The sequence below is a fragment of the Prionailurus viverrinus genome, chromosome A2 (genome assembly GCF_022837055.1).
Source record: "Prionailurus viverrinus isolate Anna chromosome A2, UM_Priviv_1.0, whole genome shotgun sequence".
NCBI lineage: Eukaryota > Metazoa > Chordata > Mammalia > Carnivora > Felidae > Prionailurus > Prionailurus viverrinus.
In genome coordinates, this window is record NC_062562.1 from 57,812,963 (window position 1) to 57,836,882 (window position 23,920).

The 23,920-nt window shown below is 53.0% G+C and overlaps 1 protein-coding gene across 1 annotated transcript; it reads right to left on the reverse strand.

Annotated features, from left to right (window-relative positions):
* Positions 1-1,511: 1,511 nt before the first annotated feature.
* Positions 1,512-23,790, reverse strand: MCM2 (minichromosome maintenance complex component 2). The gene is made up of 16 exons (XM_047849886.1): positions 23,703-23,790; positions 22,567-22,796; positions 18,503-18,678; positions 18,120-18,380; positions 16,912-17,131; positions 16,191-16,398; positions 14,520-14,654; positions 14,011-14,202; positions 7,707-7,800; positions 6,254-6,504; positions 6,007-6,133; positions 5,294-5,406; positions 4,139-4,387; positions 3,208-3,390; positions 2,807-2,962; positions 1,512-2,353 (listed from the first exon to the last, which is right to left on the reverse strand). Exons 1-16 carry the CDS (start codon positions 23,706-23,708, stop codon positions 2,243-2,245), a joined length of 2,712 nt encoding a protein of 903 aa, XP_047705842.1. The 5' UTR covers positions 23,709-23,790; the 3' UTR covers positions 1,512-2,242.
* Between the last annotated feature and the right edge of the window lie 130 nt (positions 23,791-23,920).

Genomic DNA, 23,920 nt, shown 5'->3' on the forward strand with positions numbered 1-23,920 from the left:
CCTTTCAACTATACCATAGTTGAAAGAGGGGACTTTTGGAAAGCCTCTAAGGATGGGGCCTGGTTGTCATGGGAACCATGGGATTAGCGGGTTGGAAGGAGCAGTCCCAGCCCCTGACCTCTGGGGAGGGGAGAGGGGCTGGAGGTTGAGCTAATCACTAATGGCCGATGGTTTAACCATTATGCCAATGTAATAAAGCCTCCATAAAAACCCCTGACTGAAGGGGTTCGAACATCTGGGTTGGTGAACAAGAACACATTCGTGTGCCCGGAGTGTGGGGCACCCCAAACTCCACAGGGACAGAGGCTCCTGTGCTCAGGACTCTTCGGGACCTCACCCTACGTATTCTCTCTCCATCTGTTCATTTGCGTCCTTCAGTATGTCCTTTGTAAGAAGCTGGTCATAGTACATACACTGCTGCCCTTGGTTCCGTGAGCTATTGCAGCAAATTATCAAACCTGAGGAGGGGGGCACGGGAACCTGCGATATGTAGCCAAGCTGGACAGAAGTGTAGGAGACCTGGGGACCCACGACTTGCAACCAGTGTCTGAAGTGGGTACAGGCCTGTGGGACTGAGACCTTACCTCCCGAGGTCTGCACGCTGACTCCAGGTGTTGTCAGAGCGGCCTTAAATCGCAGGGCACCAGTGTAGGACCGCCGTGAATTGACTAGCGTGAAGAACCCTCACATCTGGTGTCAGAAGTGTTCTCTGTGTAAAGAAAAAGCTTTCCTTTCAGCCTGCAAGCCCAAGGGCCTGGCTCCTGCTCCCACTCTCCCCGCTCCCAAGCTTCGGCCACACCCGCTGCTTTTTCTTTAGGGCTGGCACGTTCCCTCTTCCTCCTAAAGATCTCACTTCATAAGGGGCACTTCCTCATCCCTCTCCTCCCCCATTCAGTTCTGCAGAACTTGACTGGTTCCTCAGGGATGACTGGAGTATTGCCACACCCCTCAGACCCTTCCAGGATTTGCGGAAGGGACTGAATGAGGGAGGGAACCAAATATACTAGGTTCATCAAACATCTGCAGGGCTTTCGTACGAAGGACTATCTTGGCGGTTTCCAGAAAGGAAAATGTGGACAAGAGAGACACGATGGAAGGGAGACACTTCTGCTAAATCTCAGGTAAGAAACAGTAAGAATCACTGGTGTCCACGCATCCAGACGGCAGCTGATCACAGCTGGGCATTTCCAGGTAGAGGTCACGTGGCAACGCTGTCGAGATGAACAGTGCTGCTCCGTTAGGAGGCAGGGCCAAGTTACCTCCAGCCCCACCAGGTATACAACTCTGTTCTACGATTCTCATGGATTCCACAGAAGTCACAGAGGCAGCAGTAGCCAAGTGAATTCCCCAGGGAGAAGCCACACCATTTTGCTTTTGCACATCCACAAAGACGACAGCTCTTACAGCCAGATCTGCCTCCCACCGAACACCAAAAATGGAAGGTGGGAAAGGCCTTCAAGGGAAGTGCAGGAAAGCCTGCATTATATTAAGACAGAATTCAGACCGGCAGCTACCAGTATTTAGACTTTATTTCATTTTATTAAAAGTTAAAACTACAGAACAAAAACTGAATGTACAAGATGACGGGGAAATGCCTAAGAGGAGAAAACAGATTAACACGACAAGGATGACGGTCAGCCCCGGCTAGACCAGAGCAATCCCTGTGGCCGTTACAGAGGCCAAAGGTGCTGGCCCCAGGTTGCACGCCCTGCTGCCCACACATCCTCTCTACTCACAGAAGCCCAGAGAAACCTGCAGGACTGGTTTCAGAAAAACACTAGGAATACCTTCAACGTGCTCTTTGGCACAAGTGGCAGAAGCACCCAGGACAGGAACTCACACCAAGAGGCAACAACAGTCCTCGTGACACCCTCATACTCTCAGTCACATAAAACAGACCACAGTACTCTGGAAACAAGCGACTATGATCCACGGAACGAAGTGGAGACAAACCTCCGGGAGCCAGTGGGCCATCAAGTAGTTCAGAGACGAACACTGGCGAAGCATGCCCACCCACAACGGCGCGAGAAGCAGAAAGTAGAGCCCATGAAACAAACACCCCCGTCCCCAGCCCAGCCTGAGCCCAGGAGACTGGGGGTGACGCTGGACAGTTCAGCCGCGAGTGCCGGCACTCCCCCGAGTCCTTCGGCGGTCAGCTCTGTGCCCCCCAGGCAGTGTGAGGGCAGCACCGGTCTGCTTGCCTGGCTGGCGTCTCAACAGCCTCCTGCACTGGCCCCGGGCCTCAGAACTGCTGAAGGATCATCTTCCGTTTCAGGTCATGGCTGAACCTGTTCATCCTAAAGAGCTCGCTGTCATAAAAAGCAGACAGGTTGTGGATATTGATCTGACGAGCCTAAAAAGAGAAAACGTCAGAGTGAGCTGTGGGCATGAACTTCTGCTTGTCTGCAGCACAGCCTTCGGTCCTGGCGCAGTTTCTAAGGCCCGTTCCTGGCCGGGGGGAGGGTGGCAGTCAAGTGGAGCAGAGGCAACTGGGCCAGGGTCCGGAGCCAGACACAGGGCTCGGAGTCTCAGCTCTGCCGATGGCCTGTGAGCGGGGACCAGCTCCTCAGTCACTTAGCCGCACTGTGCCCATCTCGTCTGTAAGAGGCGATGGCGGCCTCATCACCTTGTTTCGCCACGGTCAAGAGCAAAAGTGCGTGGTGCTCAGCATGCCACGGACACTCAATAAATGGCTCCCATCCAAGGCCTGCCCACCTTAATGAGGAGACAAGGACTTCTTGCCCCCAAAGGTGATGGACAGCCCCCCAGGAAGCAGCCCTGCCCTTCCTCCCCTCTGTGCCCATACCTTGTCCACCAAGTCCTTCTCAGGAACTTCGATCGTGTCCTGCTGGGCCCCAAAGCGGTTGCGCTGGTATGTCACCTGCTCTGCCACCAACTGCTTCAGTATGAACAGCAGGAGCTCGTTGTTGTCTCGCCGGAACGAGAGGTAGCGCGCGAAAGTCTGCAGAGAACAGCCGAAGTCCAGTGATGCCCTTCCCTACCAGGAACCCTCGAGACCAGTACAGGATGACCGGCCTCCACTTCTAACACACTCCTGTCACGACCTGCCAGAGCAGTCGGGAAGGACAGCAAAGCTCTGGTCTGGGCCAGAGCCTTGGGATGCCCACCGTGGCCGCCTGTGATGAGCAGCAGCCCCTCCCCCTGCAGGCCACGTTCCCACGGGCCCTCGCAGCAGCTCCCACCCACCTTCCTCATGCTGCGCATGACGCTGAACTTCTGCGTGTCGATGAAGCTCTCCAGCATCACGCGGATGGCCATGCTGACGTCATCCTCTATCACGTAGTCGCGCAGGTGGATGCGCGCGTGGGCCTCTGCCATGCGGATCATGGACTCGATGTGCCGCACCGTGATGGGGATGCTGCCTGTCGCCTGCAGCGGGGAGACAGAGGCGAGGAAAATGGAGAGGTGGCACGGCTGGTGGCTCCTGTGGCAGAAGTCGACGGAGCCACTGGGTGAACTCACACCTCCCACCCTTCTCGAAGCGTGCTGGGGGCCCCCATGGATGCCGGATGCTTGTGGCCCGACCCTATCCCGCCCGCACCTTCTCTCCTACCAGCTCACTCGTGTGCCCCCTCCCACCCCAAGTGCGCGATGTTTCTGGCCAGCTGTACTGGCTTCTGCCAGGTGGTAAGTATTGCACATTCTCGTGCTACGTGAGAGAATATAGCCGTCTCTATAAAAACCAAGTTGAATGCTCACCAAAGACCTGACAAAAAGGTAAAAAAGAAAGAAACACAGCAGCTGTCGCCTTGACGAGGTAGGTCAGACCCACCAGACTACACGAATTCTGCATTCCAGCGGCACACAGGCTGCCTCTAAATTCCACTCCGCTACGAAAGAACTAACACTCGCTCAGATCGTGCGTTCATTTGGGGGAGATTCACACAAAGTCAGCCCGGAACTTGACCAGTGGCCAACACTCCAGAGACCCGGGGCCCCGTACCATGCAGACGGATGCATTCACACTCCATCTGCAATAGGATGGCTACGGTATCTACATAGCAGTTCTTAGAGGAAAGTCACACTGGCGCTTCTGAGATGAATCGCACAGCTGAGGAAGCTTCTGCCGTGCTTCCCTCTCTGCAGCCCGCCCCCCGCCCCGACCCTGGGTGCTCACCATGGACTCTTTCCTCAGATCACTGTACATCTGGGCCACCTTGTCCTGGTCCATCTGGTTGAGCTTCGGGTGGACCCTCTCCTTGGCGTAGATGATGTACTTCTTCAGGACCTCCTGTGGCAGGGGCTCCACACCGTACGTGTTGGGCATGGCGGGCTCCTGGGTGCCACCGCTGCCCGGCTCCTCCTCCTTGTTGTTGGGGTGGTGTCTGATATGGCTGCCAACCACAAAACGGGCCAGCATCTCATCCTAAGACGAGACAGGAGAGGCCAGGCCGCAGGATGAGTCTTGTGACCTGGCCCGGGGTAGGTCAGCTCACCAGAAGTGAAAGCCGCATGTGGCTCGGGAATGACACTCTCCCAACGGTGCCATCCTACATCTGCTGTGGCCACGCGGCGGTGGGTGCCGGGGGTGACCAGTGCACATGACGGAATTCCGCACGGAGCTTGCCTCCTAGTGAGGGGAGAGGGAACAGACACGGTTTCCGAGATACCCGGAGAGTAACATGCCTGAGATTGAGGCCCGAGGAGATCCCTACAGCTGAGGCCGCCAGAGCGCCATAGCCGTGCCGCAATCTAGGAAGAACACTCCAGAAAGAGAGCCGAGCATGCTGACAACACAAAGCCTGGCGTCCGCAGGGGAGGGAGAGAGGGCAGTGTGGCTGGGGTGGACGAAGCAAAGGGCACGAGGAGGAGACAGGTCCACAGGAGTCCTCATAGGGCCAGCGGATTCTCTGCTAGTTACACTAGAAGCTGACAGCAAGTTAAGAAAAGGCATGATGCATCCACCTTATGCTTCCAGAAGATGGGCCAACTTCCACCTTCCATCTTGGGAGCAGAAGCCAAGAGACCCACCACCAGACATGGCAGCTTCGGGTCAGAGCAAGAGAAGCTGGCACCTGGATTGCAGCAGGGATGCAGGAGAAGCACGTGGGTGCAGTTGGTGGGGCCAGCAGGGCCTAGTGACAGAGTAGGGACCATGTCAGCTGGGCGGTGGGCACAGGCCAGTGAAGGAAAGAAACCAAGGCTGACTCCCTGACAAACACCACGGTCTGAATAGTGTCCCTTTCCTTGCACCTAGTACAACCCAGGCTCTGATCCTCACTCAAGGTCCCTGCAGCTTGCTGCACGGGGCCCGAGACATGGGGCTGTGTACCTGGACTGGGTCCACCGTGTCCCTCACCACACACAGGATGTCGAAGCGGGAAATGATGGGCTCCGTGAGGTCCACGTTTTCTGAGAAGGTGAGCGAGGGGTCATAGCGGCCTCCTGTAACACAAAGGCACCTCTCCATCAGGGGTCATGCTCTCCCGGATCTGCTCATCTCCCGAGCAGAGTTCTTGCCAGCCCCAAGTCGCTTCAGAGACAAAACAGAAAGACGACCTTGGAAGAGGATGAACACTCAGTGCCTGCAACTGTCAGGCATGCTTGACAAGACGTTGAGGTCTTTCCCTGAGCCCTTCCCTGACATAGCCTTTTCATCGAATGTGTAACCATCTCCCAGCAGGAAAAAACCTAGAATAAGTGGGCGGGGTGCCTGGGCTCTCACCTACGTGCTGGCTGGGACCAACAATCAACTCGACTCCAGTGGAGACAATGCACTAAATTCTTGTCTTCTAAGGAAAATGTCCAAAACTGGTTCTGAGAACACAGCCCAACAAAAGACCCCACGTCCTACTTCCACGCCGCCCCCTCCCCCCAGCAAAAACCAAAAAGAGGAAGGTTTACTGATGCTCAGTTCCTTCCTTCCTCAGACCCTGGGACTGGCCGAGGGAGGCTGCAGGCTCATACTTCCCAAGGCAGGACCTCTCCGGGTCTTGCCTCCCTGGGGCAGAGCCCCAACCCCCATGGCTGTCGTGCCTGGCGTACCTATGGGGTTGGCCGCGGCAATGATCGTGCAGCGAGCCTGCAGGGAGGTGACGATGCCGGCCTTGGAGATGGAGATGCTCTGCTGCTCCATGGCCTCGTGGATGCTGGTTCTGTCCTGGTCATTCATCTGCAAAAGTCCAACTGCATGATGCTTTGCCCCAACTGCTATCCCATGAACATTTGTTCCCCGACTCGGGGCTAAGCCAACACCTCCCCAGTACCACCACCATGTGGCCCAGGGGCCCACCTTGTCAAATTCATCGATGAGACACACTCCTCGGTCAGCCAGAACCAGGGCTCCAGCCTCTAAGGTCCACTCCCTGCTGACAGGGTGTCGCTGGACATACGCTGTGAGGCCCACGGCTGAAGCCCCCTGGCCAGTGGTAAAGATGGCACGGCTAGACACTTTCTCGACGTATTTGAGGAACTGAGACTTGGCTGTGCCGGGATCTCCACACAAGAGCACGTTGATATCACCTCGCACCTTGTGCTTACCCCCTGGAGGCAGGGACAGAGGTGGGGATGTAAAAGAGGAGAGGGGTGCGAGATGTAGTATCGCGAATTTCTCAGCCTGCTATGCGAAGCACATTCTTTTAGAAAGGGACGTGATACCCTAGGGCTAGCAATCCCACTTCTGACCACTGGGCCCAGAGAAATGGGTGCACAGGGATGCCTGTATAACGCTCTCAGTCAATGTTAAGCGACTGGAGGCAATGCAAATGTTCTCCACCCGGTACGCTAGGCTACGGAGGCCACAACACAGTCACGGGAGAATAAACCAGCTCAGTGGGCACCAACACAAATCTGCTACTGGGAAGAAAAGGTAAGGCAAGTATTTTACACAATCACTAACACACGCTACAGGAAATTACTACGTTTGTAAACAGAGACGTATACACACATGCCACGAAATTCTGGTTTTTGTAGATGTATGCATGTAAGTCTATGTGAACGGCCATGCGAAGGTCTATTAGGGCACACAGCACACTAATCAGAGGAAAGACCACAAACGGGACCGGCTTAGAAACTAGGCGCTTGGGTGGCTGTCGGTTAAGTGCCTGGCTCTTGGTTTCGTGGGTCTGAGCCCTGAGCTGGGCTGGGCTGTGCTGTGCACGTAGAGTGCGGAGCCTGCATGGGATTCTCTCTCTCTCTCTCTCTCTCTCTCAAGATAAATAAACTTAAAAAAAGAAAGAAAGAAACATGGTCAGCAGTGACTTTAACCTTTCTGTGACTTTTAACAATTTAAGAAGAAAATATCAAAACATATTCACATATTATTATTTTTTAAACGTTTATTTTTGAGAGAGAATGTGCACATGTGTGCACAGGGGAAGGGCAGAAAGAGAGGAAGACACAGAATCCGAAGCAGACTCTGTGCAAACAGCACACAGCCTAATGCAGGGCTCAAACTCATGAACCGCGAGATCATGACTTGAGCCAGTCGGATGCTTAACTGACTGAGCCACCCAGGCGCCCCCGTGTTATTTTTATAGTTAAAACCACCCAAAGAGCCACGGCCATGGACTACACTCCGCCTACAACGACCAAGCCATACATGGTCTGGCCATCTGTTAATATGTGCTTTCTCCCCAGGCGCCCGGCCTTTAAATGCAGAGTCCTGCCTTGTCTAATACCCACAATGCTGGCTCCTACGGACACCCGTGCAGAGGAAAGGTGGGTGGCACCCAAGCGCCACTCACCTGGGTTTTTAGGCTCCCCTCCAAACAGAGCCAGCGCCAGGCCTCTCTTGATGTCTTCGTGCCCATAGATGGAAGGAGCAATACTGGCGAAGATCTGCAAGGAAGGAAAAGAGCCAATGAGAACGGCACCTGTGCTCTGCGTCTGGGCCAAGCTGACACACACAGCAGGTCCCCCCCACACTCCAGTCTCAGGGAATGGGGACACCTCCAGCCTCCAAATGCCCACACCACGGCGCCCGGGTGGCTCAGTCAGTTGAGAGTCCGACTCCTGATTTGGGCTCAGGTCATGATCCCAGGGTCGTAGGATCGAGCCCCACGTCGTGCTCCGTGCTGAGCGTGGAGCCTGCATAAGATTCTCTCTGCCCCTCCCTCTGCCCTTCTGCCCAATGTGTGCACATGCTATCTAAAAAACAAAAAATAAATAAAACATCCTAAGATTTGAAACAACATCAAATAAAGATAATACCAGAGACATCAAAATTTCTTGCCAGCAGGAAGGAATTTCCACCTCCACCTGCATGCCTTTACTGTTCTCGACCTGCCTTCTGAACTGAGGAGCTCTGCACAAGCACTGCACATCCTTCCCTCCTTACAGGTCACACCAAGGCAGCCGGCAGTGCAGCCGGCCCCAGGGGGGGAAGGAGGCACTGGAGCAGGAAAATCAGCGCTGAAAATCCTGAGGGAGACCCACCGGGCTGGATCCTGCCTGCTCCACCGGCCAGAATTGCTCCCTCCGGACTCCCCAGAAGGTGGAGTGAAGGTGGGAGAAATCCAGTTCTCAGAGCTGGGCTAGGGGTCAGCGGTTTATCCCAGGCATGGCTGCTTTCCCCTGCTGCCAGAGGACAATGTGACCAGCAGGTCCTTCCGGAAAGAGGATCTGCCAGCACCACTGGCACTGTGCCAGAAATGCCTCCTGCTGTGATTTTACGCAGTAAGTTAGGAGCGGAAGTCGGTTCCACATGTACGCTTTTGCTGGTTCTTTCCTTGGCCCTAACATTTCCCGCAAGACCTAGCCCAAGGAGAGGACGTAGAGCGTTAACCGGTGAACGGTAGTCCAGGCCTGGTGCGTGTGAGAGGCTGCCATCTCTAAATACCATTTCCCACTGAGAGAAAATTATACATCCCACAGGGCTATTTGGAGAAACGGCAGTGTCTTACAAGAGAAAGAAGAAAGCCATCACAGACCACTGGGGTCACGACGACACCACTCAGGAGCCAATACAACAGGCTTCATACTGGCCACTAGAGGGACACGCTGGGCATCACCTGGAGCCTCAATGACACAGATATTCGTTAATTTGTAATGACATTCAGTGGTCACCCCGGGGGGGGGGGGGGGGGGGGGGGGGGACCATTGCTTATTTTGAAAACTGGTAAACAAAGGGAAAGAATCAAGCACCTCCTGCTTTTCCTGCTGGACCTTAACCCAGGGACAGTCCAAAAATTAACAGAGAGAAGCTTCTCTACATAGAAGCATTCCAGAAAATGAATGAAGAAGGATCTGGAATTAGAAGACCATCATTTTGCAACCCCTGATGAATGCATGGGTTTAGCCAAGGATCGTCAGTGGCTGTCACAGAGAGGCAAGGCACGTGTCCCCGGTGGGAACACGGGCCCCTGATGCAGTCTTACCGCTCCACCCCCCGCCCCCACACCAAAAGAAGAAAAAACCCATCAACCTGGAGACTGGGTAAGCCTGCGCAGCTCAGTGACAATTCACAGAAAGCGGGTGGCCCAGGAACATGTTCAACAAGGGCACAATCGGCAACACCAGACTGTGGAAAATTTAGCAGGCAGACAACCCAAATTTTTCCACAAACAAATTGCAAGAGGGCACCTGGGTGGCTTAGTTGGTTAAGCGTCTGACTTTGGCTCAGGTCATGGTCTCGTGGTTCTTGAGTTTGAGTCCCACATCAGGCTCTCGGCTCTCATCACAGAGCCTGCTTCGTATCCCCTGTTCCTCTCTATCTCTGTCCCTCCCCAACTCATTCTCTCCCTCTCTCAAATAAATAAGTAAAACCTTAAAAAAACTTGCAAGAAAAGAGGAGATGGAGAGGGGACCTAAAAAGATTGAGACTTAAGAGATTAATCCGTCGCAATGTGGGGGCCTTCCCTGGGGATCAAGTCCAGGAAACTTGCAAAAAAAAGAAAAAAGTAGGATAATCAGGGAAATGCGGAGACCAACCAAATACTTGGTATTACAGAATTGCGAATTAGTTTTTAAAGTGTGGCTGCAGAGTTGGGGTTAGGTTCAGCAGAGAGGGCCTGTCAGAGATCCTTGGCTGCAGATGCTGCGTCGGAAAGCGGCCTCACAGTAATGAGTGGGCCCGAGGGGACACAAGGCTGGCCCGACTGCAGCCACCGGTGGAGCCGGGGGAAGGACATGTGGGGCTCACTGTGCTGCTCCACGCCTACATCCAGAAGTTTGTGTGGTAAAGTCTTAATAGCCAGGTCAGGACTTGTGCTTGGGCGTGCACAGAACTCACCGTAAGCCAGCATGCACACAGGCGTCCTCCCCCAGCTGCAGTAACTGACGGAGAGGGAGCAGAGAGCTGTCCCTGGAGCACGGGCTCAGACCACACCGCCAATGGGGATCCTGCCTCTGCCATTAGCAGCTGTGCGGCGTGGAGGCTTATTTAATCCGTGCCTCAGTTTACTCACCAATAAGACGGGTACATGTGACACCTCCACTATATAGGACTGTTGTTGCTACCTGGAAACTACCTAGAGAGCGTCAAGCAGGTGCTTCCTGCTCAGTGTGCATGATTCTGCCATGAAACCCTCACTTGTGCCGGGAGTGTCAGGAGACACGATCTGCCATGGATGTCTCCTCCTCCTGTGCGTCCTGTGGCTGTGCCAAGTCCACTTGTCCCTGACCTCTCTTTACCCAGACCGTTTCTCAGGGCTGTTCCCGTATGAAGTGCCCCTGCGTGGATGAGGTAATGTCTCCCTCCAGCACCAAGAGCAGCAGGCCCCCTTCCTGCCTGCTATGCACCAGTTTCCCAGGCTCAGCTCCCCTCCTGCAAAGCACCCACTGCATCCAGATGGGCCTCCTATAGACTAGAGGGCAAGGAAGCAACCATGCTAAAGCCCAGGCTGTCCTGTCGCTGACCTAGCTGGTCTGAGCGAGTAACAGGCAACCTTAATGGCTGGTAAGAAGGGTGAGACTAAACCCAGACCTGCCGAGGAAGGACACGCTTCCTGTGAAGTATTCCATTTAAACCTCATGATCCTGGGGCCTCCATGTCACAAAGGAGGAAACAAACCGAGGCTCTGGGCAGACAACTGTCTGTTCCTAAATGAGACAGGCAGGACCTGACCCCAGATTCCTCTGAATCTGAAGCTCATGCTATTAACTCTCAATACGCACTGTTCCCACTCCCCACACAGAATACCCCGCCAGAAAGAGGAGACAAGCCCCCAACTGCACCGCGACTGTGAACACCAGACGATGCTTATCTTCCTACGGTTCTTTACGCCTTTGGGACACCCATCCACGTTTTGTACAAGTAGTCTAACTTCTGTACGGACGTGCAGTAACAGCTCCCTGCTGAGCACACAACAGTGGAACATGTGTGTGTGCACATCTATGTAATCTTTGTAACAACTCTGCCTGCGGATCCTACTACCCAGATGCAAGCAGCCCATCTGATCACACCAAGGGTTGGGCTGAAATCCAAACTAAAGAGGCTGGCTGCACACCGATGCTCCCATTAGTTCTTTGCAATCTAAGTATTAGGCGTGAACTGCATCCCTTGATATGTCGGTAGAAATATCTATCACGGACGAGGGCCCACAAAATCAAATGCCCTGGGTTTTTGCACACTCGAGTTATTCAGGCTGCAGAGAACAGAGAAGCGGGTGGCTGGAGCAGACAGCAGGGAGCATGCCCTGTCTGCAAGGCAGCTGCCGCTTGGCTCCCGTCTGTCACTGCTGGAGAGCAACACAGACCTAGCACTGATGGATGCTTGGATGGCTTCTGGATCTTTAGGTGAAAACTCTTGGACTCCTAAGGATGATAACTCATTCAAAAATAAATGCAAACTAAAAAGAAAAGGAAACACAGAACCACATACCAACTGAACAAAACCTGCTGGCAGGCAGCATGTGGCCCACAGGCTACCAATTTGCAAACCTCTGGCTTCGGTAGTTCAAAGGAGCCCCACCATTTTTGGATCCTGCCTGTCATCCATTCTTTCAGTTTGTTCCCCAAAACTTGAGTGCAGTTTCTGTCTTTGAACAAGTTATTGGTGAAAACATCCACCCTGACACTGGACTAAAGATGGGGCCAGTACAGATCAACCCTCCCTGGTATCATCTGGTCTTCCTTTACCCATGGGGGCTCAGAAAGGGGTCCCACAGAGATGTCATCCTCTCTAGAAGAATCCCCTTCAGGGGCACCTGGGTGGCTCAGTCAGTTAAGCATCCAACTTCGGCTCAGGTCATGATCTTACGCATCGGGCTCTGTGCTGACAGCTCAGAGGCTGGAGCCTGCTTCAGATTCTGTGTCTCCCTCTCCCTCTGCCCCTCCCCTGCTCATGCTCTGTCTCTCAATAATAAATAAATGTTAAAAAAAAAAAATTAAAAGAAAAAAAAAAAAGAATCCCCTCTAGATCCTTCTAAAGGACCTCTCTTTAGGAGTGCCTGGGTAGCTCAGTCAGTTGAGCGTCCGACTCTTGATTTCAGTTCAGGTCATGACCCCGGGTCATGGGACCAAGCCCCAAGCCCCACGTTGGTCTCTGCACTGGGTGTGGAGCCTGCCTCAGTGTCTGTCTGTGTGTCTCTCTCTCACCCTCCAACCGCGCTCTAAAAATACAAATAAATGAATAAATAAAGGACCTCTCTTTAGAAGCCACCCTCTCCAAACGCTGGGAGAGTCACTGTGTTAAGCGTGCAGGTGTAACTGAAACTGAGCAGTCAGTACACTGACAGCCCACACGTGTGCACCTGAAGAAGTTAGCTACACAGACAAGGAGGCAGACGAAACAGCAGCTACCAAGGCCCAGAAGTGCGGCACAGCTTTCTATGCTAGGACAACTACGAGCAGCTCTGGAAGTCTGGGGCACAGGGCACGCGTGGGGACCGCCTCGTCCGAAGCCTTGGGTAAGTCAACTACATCCTGTCTCCCACGCTCTCATCTGCTGCCGTCCTCGTCTCCTTGACAAAGCGGGAGAGCGGCAAGAACTGAAGCAGAGAGAAAGAGGGGTGCTGGCAAAGTGTCCTAGAAGCACGGGGCTCCCGTGGCAGGTCAGGCGCACATGAACACGGCTGATGTGTGCCAGGCCACCCAGCGGGGAGGGCTGGGTCTCTGTTCCTGGAGAAACTGGCTCAGATACTCACGAAGAGTCTGAAAACATGTCCACTGCATTAGCACTCATTTTCCTCTGGGAAGCGTGGGAACCAAAGAATCATGGGTTGTAACCATCTTCCCATGGTACCGATTTTGTGAGAAGATCCTGTTCCATTGTTTTCTTTCTTGTTATTGGGGATCCTGATTAACTATGAGCCCCATGAGGGCCAGGACTGTGCCGGACTTCCCACCAAGATCCTAGACTGTGGCCATAAAAGGCATCCAAGGACTGAGTGTGCTGACAGAATGAGGTTCTTGTCGTCCAAGGCTGGGAAAGCACCCGCCTCCTGGTGGTACCCCAAATCCTAGTGGCCCAGGTGGAGGTGACAGAGGTGTGTCACATGTGGCCCTACCCTCAAGGGAAGGATCCCATTTGTTAAGCCAAATGGAAGCTGCACTGAACCAAGGGTCTGGCTCTGCAGAAGAGCAGAGGCAAAAAGAAGGCTACGCTGTTCTGCGTTAAACGCTGAACAGGAAGAGAGAACGAAAAAAAGATGGAGGACAGCCGTGAGCTTGAGGAGAACACTTCCCGACGTGGGAGCCAAGCGATACCTGAGCAGGTGAAACATACATCCCAGCTCCCCAACCTTCAGTGACAACATCCACGATTAAAACAAAGAAACCCCGAAACCACGCTGGGGTTGAGTCCTTCCTGGAGAAACCACTGTGGGGAGGAGTCTGGTAGCAGGGCACACTCCCCCCACCCCCCCCCCCACGCCATGCGGCACCTGTTTCAGCTTTGAGCCCAAGCTCCACTCCATCCACTGACTCCTCACCACAGCCCCATCCCACGCGAATAGCGGTACAGTCCCCCCCATCAAGGCAAGTTTTCCGAACTGACGCCAGGAAGGGAGCCCAGACTCCAGGACCCGGGGAATCAAGACCGTGGTTCTGGGGCAGTGGGCCCCCAGCCTCCTCTGGGAGCAGGGCAATCCCGCCCGGCCTTCCACCTGCCTTCTCCCCGATCTGCTGGTCCTTGGAGAGGCTGGTGATCATCTTCACATCTTCGTCTGTCAGTTCCCCCACGGCGACCTTGTTGTCCTTCTTGGCCACGTGGTTGGCTAAGATGACAGTGGCAAACACGGGGAAGCCATTGGCTGTGTTGAGGGAGCCATCGTAGTTGTTGTGGTAGATGCCAGTCAGCTCCTGGGAGAAGGGAGCCAAGCCAGAGGGCCAGCCCTGGGTCAGACCCAGGGGCGCGTCCTCCTTCCCAAATCATCCCCAAGTCCTCCACGCCAGGCACCGAGACAAGTAACCCAGACGGCCAAAGCAAAACTAACTCCTACGTTCCAACCCGCCAGCCTTTACAAGGACCGAGGGGTCTTCCTCTCAGCGATGGAAGAACCAGCCTCAGCCGACGCCCCCGCTGCCGGCAACTCTCTCCAACCCTCTCCACACCACAGATGCTCACGCTGATTTCCCTAGCAACTCGGCTCCCTCTGCGCCTGCTCTGGGCCACTTACTATCTCATCTCCTGGCTTGCAGCTGTCCACCAGATCGGCGAGGAGGATCGCGTCCTTGGAGCGGGGCAGCCGGCCGGCCGCCACTTTGCCGGGACTCTCCTGAATTCGAATGCGCTGGTAGTTCTGATACACGGTCTGTGTGGGGCAAACACAAGGTCACAGGAGCCTGTCTCTGCATGGCCAACCTTGCACCCCTCCAAACACTGACTTATTATGCCACCCGACCTTGGCCACGGCCCCATGAGGAGGGAAAACAGACATGGTTCTTCTTTCTACCAACTCACTAGAAAACGGAGAGTGAAAGACAGCAGGGAATGAGCCTGCTGTGACCAACATTATGAGTAGACGGTCCCCACCCCTGCCACCACCCCTGTGGATGCCTCCCTACTGCTAGACAGTCAAGCACCTGCTAAATGCTATGTAACCCAGCCCTTTGTGCACATGGATGCTGGAACCAGGCTGCCCCAGTTCAAATCTTAGCTCCATGGCTTAGGCTGTGTGATCTTTGGCAAGTGATGTCCCCTCTCTACGCGTTTTCTGCAGAATGGGGATGCTAACGCTCTGAGTGCAACCTCATGGTTAAATCACGCCATATGTCAAAAACACATCAATGCCAACCAAGACGGTGAGCTCCACTAAGCGTTGGCCCTACTGCCAAACGTCACAGGCTAACGTCGTGCTGTGCAATGTAACATCCATTATTTCACTGTCTAGCAAACAGGCCACAAAATACAGCCATCGGAAGCACACACTCTGATCAAAATCCGGAGTTCAAATCCTTTGGACCTCTTCCTAGCTGGGTGACCTAGGGGTCAGTAATACCACCTGCCTCAAAGGGTGTGAAATTACACATCACCCACCACTCGGTACCTTGCAAGTACTCCAGAAGCTTCAACTATAATTACTACTTGTTTAGAAGCAGAGCCTGAAACTCTGCTCCTGTGTACAAAACTTCTCAAGAAGCTTCTGTGAAGGTGGACTCTTAAGGAGCATAAGCTAAGGGGCGTCTGGGTGGCTCAGTCGGTTGAGCGTCTGACTTCGGCTCAGGTCGTGATTTCACTGCTGTCAGTACAGAGCCCACTTTGGATCCTCTGCCCCCCTCCCCCGGCCCCTTTCCTGCTCACACTCTCGCTCTCAAAAATAAATAAACATTAAAAAAAAAAAAAAAAAGACGAGCTAAGCAGGCAATCTGGGCGTCCCCTAAAAGTACTGTGATGACCCCCACTCTACAGATGAAGTCATTCAAGTACAAAGGCAAACAGCTCAGAGACTTTCAGCAGGACCTCCTGAATACGGCACAGCAGCGTCTGAGGCAGTCACCATCTAGAGGCTCCCAATGGGAGGCTATCAGAGAGGTAGGTACCAGGGTCGTCAAGGGGAAGCCCCATGTGGGTGAGGGACAGGAAAGCAGATGCCTTGCTAAGGGTGCAGCAAGGTGAGAGTGAGCCCAATTTTCCAGAGCTTCTCATTTTTTTAAAGAAAGCCATCAACTCTGATGTTTTAAATAAAATTATCTGCTTAAAATATTGGCTTAAATTCTCAAAAAACTCCTGGGCCAAACTAAACAGACTAGCCAGATAGATCTGGTTCACCTCAGGGTGCGGCCATACACACTTCCATCCTGCACAGACAGGAAGAGCAGCCAACAGTGGGCACAGGACGGTCTCTCACCTCTTCCATGTTGACTTCAAAGGGGCCAGCTGACTGGCACTCGGGGCAGGAGCCCGGCTTCACCTCCTGGTTCTGAGACTGACAGAAGGGCCCCAGCACAAAGTTACACTTGTTGCAGTTGTACTTGACCATGCTGAGCTGGGGCAGGACACCGGTGCAGCTGGTCACCACCCCGCTGGTGCGGATCAGCTGGTTGAGGTGCAGCTGCCTGCAGACACAAGAGCGAGAATATCAGAGTCCTGGAGGCCAGATGCGTGACCCATGCCCTGCAGAGGTCAGAGCTGTAAGTAGGTGGATCCAGAAAACCCAGGGTCGGGGTGCCTGGGTGGCGCAGTCGGTTAAGCGTCCGACTTCAGCCAGGTCACGATCTTGCGGTCCGTGGGTTCGAGCCCCACGTCGGGCTCTGGGCTGATGGCTCAGAGCCTGGAGCCTGTTTCCGATTCTGTGTCTCCCTCTCTCTCTGCCCCTCCCCCGTTCATGCTCTGTCTCTCTCTGTCCCAAAAATAAATAAACGTTGAAAAAAAAAAAAATTAAAAAAAAAAAAAGAAAACCCAGGGTCATCCCATCGCGCCCCAGTGCCAGAGCACAGGGGGTGAGGACTCTCTCCTCAGCTGAAGCCAGCCTGCCCACACCTCCGTGGCCCTGCCGGAGCTCCCCCGAACGAAGCCACAGCGGGGTGCTAAGGACCGAGACCCTGAGGCTTGCCCTGCCCTCAGCTCACCTGAGCGAGCGCAGCTCCTCTACCAGAGGCAGGTGGGAGATGCGCACATGGATGTGGCTGGCGATGCGGTCATACTTGGGGTACATGGCCAGCACAACCTCCAGGGCAGCCTCATCAAAGATCTGCAGCAGCTCTGCGGGTGCCTCAGGCAGGAAGTAGGCCAGGACGTGCTCCCGGGCCGCCAGGTCCTCGTAGTTCACCACCAGGCTCTCGCGGTTCTCTGGAGGCAGGAAAAAGAGACTAAGCACAGAGCTCAGCCGCGGACACAGCAGGCACTTTCCGTCTCACTGCGCGGGGAAGAAGGCCTGCCCGCCCAAATCCTTGGCTTGGGGCTAGCAACCCCAGCCCTGACTTCTAAGCCTGCTCTGCTTTAGCTACGTGACTCAGGCAAGTGACACATCCTGAGCCTCGGCTTCCCAAACTGTAAAATGCAGATGTCACACAGCGTAGCGCAAAATTACATCAAGTGAAATGCACAGGGTGATGTTTACAGGAGAGTTGCAAACTCAAAATGCCTAAGAGGGCCACGAAGGAAACCTGTGAGTAAACTGTGTAAAATACAAAACAAAAGGGGGAGGAGTGGACAGCAGGGAACCAAGATCTGTGTGCCTTTTATTTTTTTTTTATAATGTTTTTATTTATTTTTGCGACAGAGAGAGACAGAGCATGAGCAGGGGAGGGGCAGAGAGAGAGGGAGACACAGAATCAGAAGCAGGCTCCAGGCTGTGAGCTGTCAGCACAGAGCCCGATGCGGTGCCCGAACCCACAGACTGTGAGATCATGACCTGAGCCGAAGTCGGATACCCAACCGACTGAGCCACCCAGGCGCCCCTGCGTGCCTCCTTTTAAATATAATTCCCGCCACACGGAAACATGCTACTTTCTGACTGAACTAGTAATCCAGACTTTTACATGAAACCGGCCGCCTATTAAGTACTCAAAAAACATTTCTGTGGTCCAGCTGGTGTCCCTGGACAGCCAGTGAGCATCCTAGTGCAGACACGCATTTTTTATTCGCCTAAAAGACAGACATCTCCAGCTTCAGGTGGTAGCTCCTGTCTAGCTAAGGGCAAGTTACCCAGTATTCCCCACACTTCCCCCCCCTATTAAATGTGCCGTTAGAGACCCATGCAAATGGCCTGTTGCAGGAGAACTCGGAAAGGCGGATCGAGTGAGTGAGGGGCCGCAGGGATGCTCAGAAGCCACACCTTTGCACATGTCACTGATGCGCTCCTTGAAGACGTTGTGGCCATGGCCGTCCACGTGGGTGCGCAGGAAGTTCTTAAAGCGGTGGTGGATCTCCAGGCGTGGGCCTGCCATGCTCACCCACTCACGCACAGAGTGGCCCTTGAGGTCCTCCAGGTTCTCAATGCTCTCGATCATGTCCTCGTCCTCCTCACCCTCCTCCGTGGCCCGCTCCACCTGGCGGCGCTTCCGGGAGGGACGCTCCTCGTCCTCCTCGTCGCTGTCTGGGGGCCGAAGGGATACCCTCAATTGAGGCCTTCCCCAGAACTGCTTTTCCCAGCTCCCCTAGGCTCTGGAAGCTAGGACCAGCCTTGCACCCTTGGAGGTTGCAGACCTTCGAACCTACCGTACAGGAGCCCACGGCGCATGCGGCCCAGGCCCCGGCCAGCCTCTCGGTCACGCTGCCTCATGGCCCGCTCCGCTGCCTCCCTCTGACTGGCCGTCAGCTCCTCTACGTCCTCATCGTCCAGGGCCAGTCCCTCGGCCTCGTAGGCATCCAGCTCCGGGATGGCACGATAGTCCCTGAGAGAGCCCCGGAATGGACCCTGTTAGTTATCAAGACCAAAACAAACCCCCCCACCCCCAGAAGTGGGCTTGCTCCAGAAGGCTCAGGAGCCCCAGGCTGGGCAGACCAGAAGAAATCTTGGTCTGTGTATACAACGGAGTATATTTCAGTCTTCAAACGGAAAAACAGTCTGACATGCTAAACATGGGTGAATCTTTTTTATGTTTTTTTATGTTTATTTATTTTTGAGAGACAGAGACAGAGCACAAATGGGGAAGGGGCAGAGAGAGGGAGACACAGAATCTGAAGTGGGCTCCAGGCTCCGAGCTGTCAGCACAGTCTCCCACAGACTGTGAGTCATGATCTGAGCTGAAGTCAGACACTTAACAAACTGAGCCACCCAGGCGCCCCTAAACATGGGTGAATCTTGAGGACAAATATGCTCAGGGAAATAAGCCAATCCCCAAAGGGCAAATTCTGCAGGATTCAGTTTGGAAGGATGAAAAAGTTCTGGAGATGGGTGGCAGAGATGGTGACACAACAGTGTGAGTATACTTGATGCCACTGGATTGAACACTTAAAAGAGGGTGAATTTTGTGTTACGTGTATTTAACCACAATAAAAAAAGGGGACAGATCTCCAGACAGCTTTGAGCATCCCGAAAGAAACAGGAACTAAAGGAACCCTAAAACCTTCAGGCAGCCAACCCCAGCCCCCCAACAAGGCAGAAATTTTCCCCACACCTTCCTCCTCCCAGACAGTGCCGCCCCAAGCCCCTGGAAGTTCTGGGAGGGTCATCTATTGACATCTGCCAAACCAGCTTCTCTGAAACGTCCACACACTGGACTTTTTTCAAAGTGGTGATTGGAGGAACTGCACCCCCCCCTTTCTTTTTCTTTGCAGTAAACTCAGAATAAGTAATTCCACACTGCTGATGCCAGAAACAGATCCCAGAGCCAGGTACATTTCTGGGCTGATCCATTTCCAAATGCTTAAATGCTTTCAGTTAAATGGTATTTGTCTAGTTCTTTGAGAATTTTAAGTCACATGAGATGTCCTCTGTCCTCCGTGAAATTCTAATTGGTCCATATTAAAACTAAGGAACTGAACATAATCAAAATTAAAAGTTTTTGTGCCTCAAAAGACACCATTAAGAAATGGTTAAGAAAAAAAAAGCCAGATTGAGAAGACAATATTTGCAAACTGCGTATCTGATAAAGGACCTGTATCCAGAATAAATTTTAAAAACTTACAACTCTGGCACAAAAAACAGACACTCAGATCAATGGAACCAAATAGAGAACCCAGAAATGGACCCACAAACGTATGGCCACCTAATCTTTGACAAAGCAGGAAGGAATATCCAATGGAATAAAGATAGTCTCTTCAGCAAGTGGTGCTGGGAAAACTGGACAGCGACATGCAGAAAAATGAACCTGGACCACTTTCTTACACAATACACAAAAATAAACTCAAAATGGATGAAAGACCTAAATGTGAGACAGGAAGCCATCAAAATCCTAGAAGAGAATGCAGGCAAAAACCTCTTTGATCCTGGCTGCAGCAACTTCTTATTCAACATGTCTCTGGAGGCAAGGGAAACAAAAGCAAAAACGAACTCTGGGACTTCATCAAAATAAAAACCTTCTGCACAGAGAAGAAAACAATCAGCAAAACTAAAAGGCAACCGACAGAATGGGAGAAGATATTTGCAAACGACATATCAGATAAAGGGTTAGTATCCAAAAATCTATAAAGAACTTATCAAACTCAACACGCAAAAAACAAATAATCCAATGAAGAAATGGGCAAAAGACAGGAACAGACACTTCTCCAAAGACATCCAGATGGCCAACCGACACATGAAAAAATGCTCAACATCACTCATGATCAGGGAAATAAAAATCAAAACCACAAAGAGATAACACCTCACACCTGTCAGAAAGGCTAACATTAACAACTCAGGCAACAACAGATGTTGGCAAGGATGCGGAGAGAGGGGAACACTCTCACACTGTCGGTGGGAATGCAAACTGGTGTAGCCATTCTGGAGAAGAGTATGGAGGTTTCTTAAAAAGTTAAAAATAGAACTACCCCACATCCAACAATTGTACTACTAAGCATTTACCCAGAAGATACAAAAATACAGAATTGAAGGGGTACCTGCACCCTGATGTTTATAGCAGCACTATGAACAATAACCCAACTATGCAAAGAGCCCAAATGTCCATTGACTGATGAATGGATAAAGATGTGGGGTGTGTGTGTATATATGCATACACACACACACACACACACACACACACACACACTGGAATGTCACTCAGCGATCAAAAAGAATGAAATCTTGGGGTGCCTGGGTGGCTCAGTCGGTTAAGCGTCCAACTTCGGCTCAGGTCATGATCTCACGGTTCATGGGTTCGAGCCCCACGTCGGGCTCTGTGCTGACAGCTTAGAGCCTGGAGCCTGTTTCAGATTCTGTGTCTCCCTCTCTGTCCCTCCCCCATTTGCGCTCTGTCTCCCTCTGTCTCAAAAATAAACATTAAAAACAAAAAATTAAAAAAAAAAAAAAAAAAGAATGAAATCTTGCCATTTGCTACAATGTGGATGGAGCTAAAGTAAATTATGCTAAGCAAAATTAGTCAGAGAAAGGTAAGTACCATATGATTTCATTCACATGTGGAATTTAAGAAAAGAACAGATGAACATATGGCAAGGGGATTTTAAAAAAGGAGAGGGAAACAAACCATAAGAGACTCTTAATGATCAAGAACAAACTGAGTTGACGAGGGACGTGGGTGAGAGAGGGGCTAGACTGGTGATGGGTATTAAGGAGGGAGGGCACTTGTTAGGATGAATACTAGGTATTGTATATAAGTAACGAATCACTGAATTCTACTCCTGAAACCGATATTGCACTGTATGTTAACCAGTATTAAAAAAAAAAAAAAAAGATTAACCACAGAGTTCCCGTATGAGCTAGCAATTCCGTCCCTAGATATATGCCAAAGAGAATGGAAAACATATGTTCACATAAAAAATTCAGAACACCTGTCCAAAGACTCCCAATTCCTTCCACAGTGTGACACGCATGGCACAATAGTCTCATCATCTAGGGTAATGATGCTTAAAGCAAAGTTCTGAAAGGTCCAGAGAGCCCTCGCAAGTCCCCCGGGTGGCTCACAAAGGGCATTTTCCATGGATTATAGGATGGCCTGTACAGTGCTCTCAAACACACCACATTTGGAACCCCTGAGTCAGAGTAAAAGAAGGTCCCAAAGGGGGCACCTGGGTGGCTCAGTCGGTTGAGCGTCCGACTTCGGCTCAGGTCATGATCTCGCAGAAGGTGAGTTCGAGCCCCATGTCGGGCTCTGTGCCTGGAGCCTGACTGGGATTCTGTGTCTCCCCTTCTCTCTGCCCCTCCCATGCTCATCCTCTCTGTTTCTCAATAATAAGTAAACGTTAAAAAAAAAATTAAATTAAAAAAAAAAAATCTTGATTCATTAGGCATCCCCACACAGTTTCAGTTGCAGAAAAGAAGTGGCAAAAAACAAGTTGCAGAAAAACACTCAGCTGCCTCCTCTTCCTGTTGTTCCAAGTCACCCTTGGCATCCTTGACGTGGTCCACCACATTAGAGACCCTGAGCATCCCCTGGGATGCACATCTCATGGAGCTGAGGCTCGCCCAGGCCTTAGAGCCCAGACGAAGATACAGCAAGTTACATGGACCTATACTGTGGCTCCATGAACCTGTCTCCCCCTAGACCCTGCCATCAAGGTGCACTCACAGACAAGGATACTCTGATTCATCTGCTACTCCTGCACCCAAAGCAAGGTCACTGGACACACCCCACGAGCTCTCTGCAAAAACCATCTGCTGAGTGCCTGGCCTTGAATGAAAATACCTCTCCATGCCATCTCCAATAAGCTCCTCTCCATCTTCTTCCTCTTCATCCAGGGGTCCTTCTGTACCTAGAAGTCCCTCAGACTCATCCTCAAAAGGGGGAAGATCACGACCAGGGCTGGAGGTCAGGGCATCGGTGCGACGGGAGCTTCGCCCAGGGCTGGAAGTGAGAGGATCGTTTCGCAGCCGCCGGGCTGGGCTGGATGCCACAGTGTAGGACTCAGATGATTCCTGCAATGGAGGACCGAGAACTCGTGAGGGCTGACTTAGCTTCCCATAAGGCAGCCCTCTCTACCTGTGACCCTGTGCCCCCGACACTCCAAACCCTGTCAGGCTCAAAACTTTGCCCTCAGATGTTCCCTCTGCCTGGAATGCTCTCCAGTGAGCTGAGCCAATGGCTTCTGAGCACACAGGAAGCAGCTCAAGTATCACTTACTCAAACACTGCAGCCACTCACTCCCATTTCCCTTCTCCAGGACCAGTCACTAAGCACACCTCATTTGTTTATGTACCTGTTTCTCTACTCCCTCTGCCTTCCTCTCCGGTAAGCCCGCCTTCCCACCCATGAAAGCACCCACAATATGCAAGACACTGCGATAGGAAACACAATACAAGAGTGACTGAAACCTCAGAGATCTGGAACGTACAGACTGGTGGAGAGAAGACAATAAGTAAGACAAACGGACAAAAAATACCACAATACGTGCACAAAGATGGCGGGACCGTGTCTGTCTTGTGTACACCCAGCGCCAGGCATAGAGAGGGTGCCCCACAAGCATGTACGCGGTGGGTGAATGATAGTGGCCGGGCGGGCCACTTAGCTCGGGTTAAGGAATTCCGAGCTCCCAGCTTGGCGCGGGGCCCGCTGGCTTTGCAAACCCCGCAAGAGACGAGTACAAGGGAGAACTCAGCTCCCGACCCGAGCCCAGGGACCCAACCTCATCCGGAGGCCCCTTCCCGGCGGGACCGAGCGCGGCGAAAAGAGCCTGAGAACCACAAGCGCGCAGCCCCTCGCCCCAGTTCCCGGAGCGCGCCCGCACCGCCCGCGCCCCTGGCCCCAGGCAGACGTGCCGGGTCGCGGGGACCACCCGCCGCCCCCCAGGCCCGCTCCCCTCCGCACGGCAAACGCGCGCTCACCGCCATGGTAGCGCCTCGCTCCCCGCCGCCACTCCGGCAACAACCAGTTTTCGCGCGAAAAGCGGCTCACGTGACCCGCCCGAGCCCGGGAAGCGTCCGAAAGAACACAGCGTCGTGACGTAGGCCTTAACTGCGTGCGCGGGGGGCGGGCCAGAGGAGGAGGCCCCGCCCTCGCCTCCAAGGCCCCTCCCTGCCCGGCCTTCCCGCAGCCGTTCTCA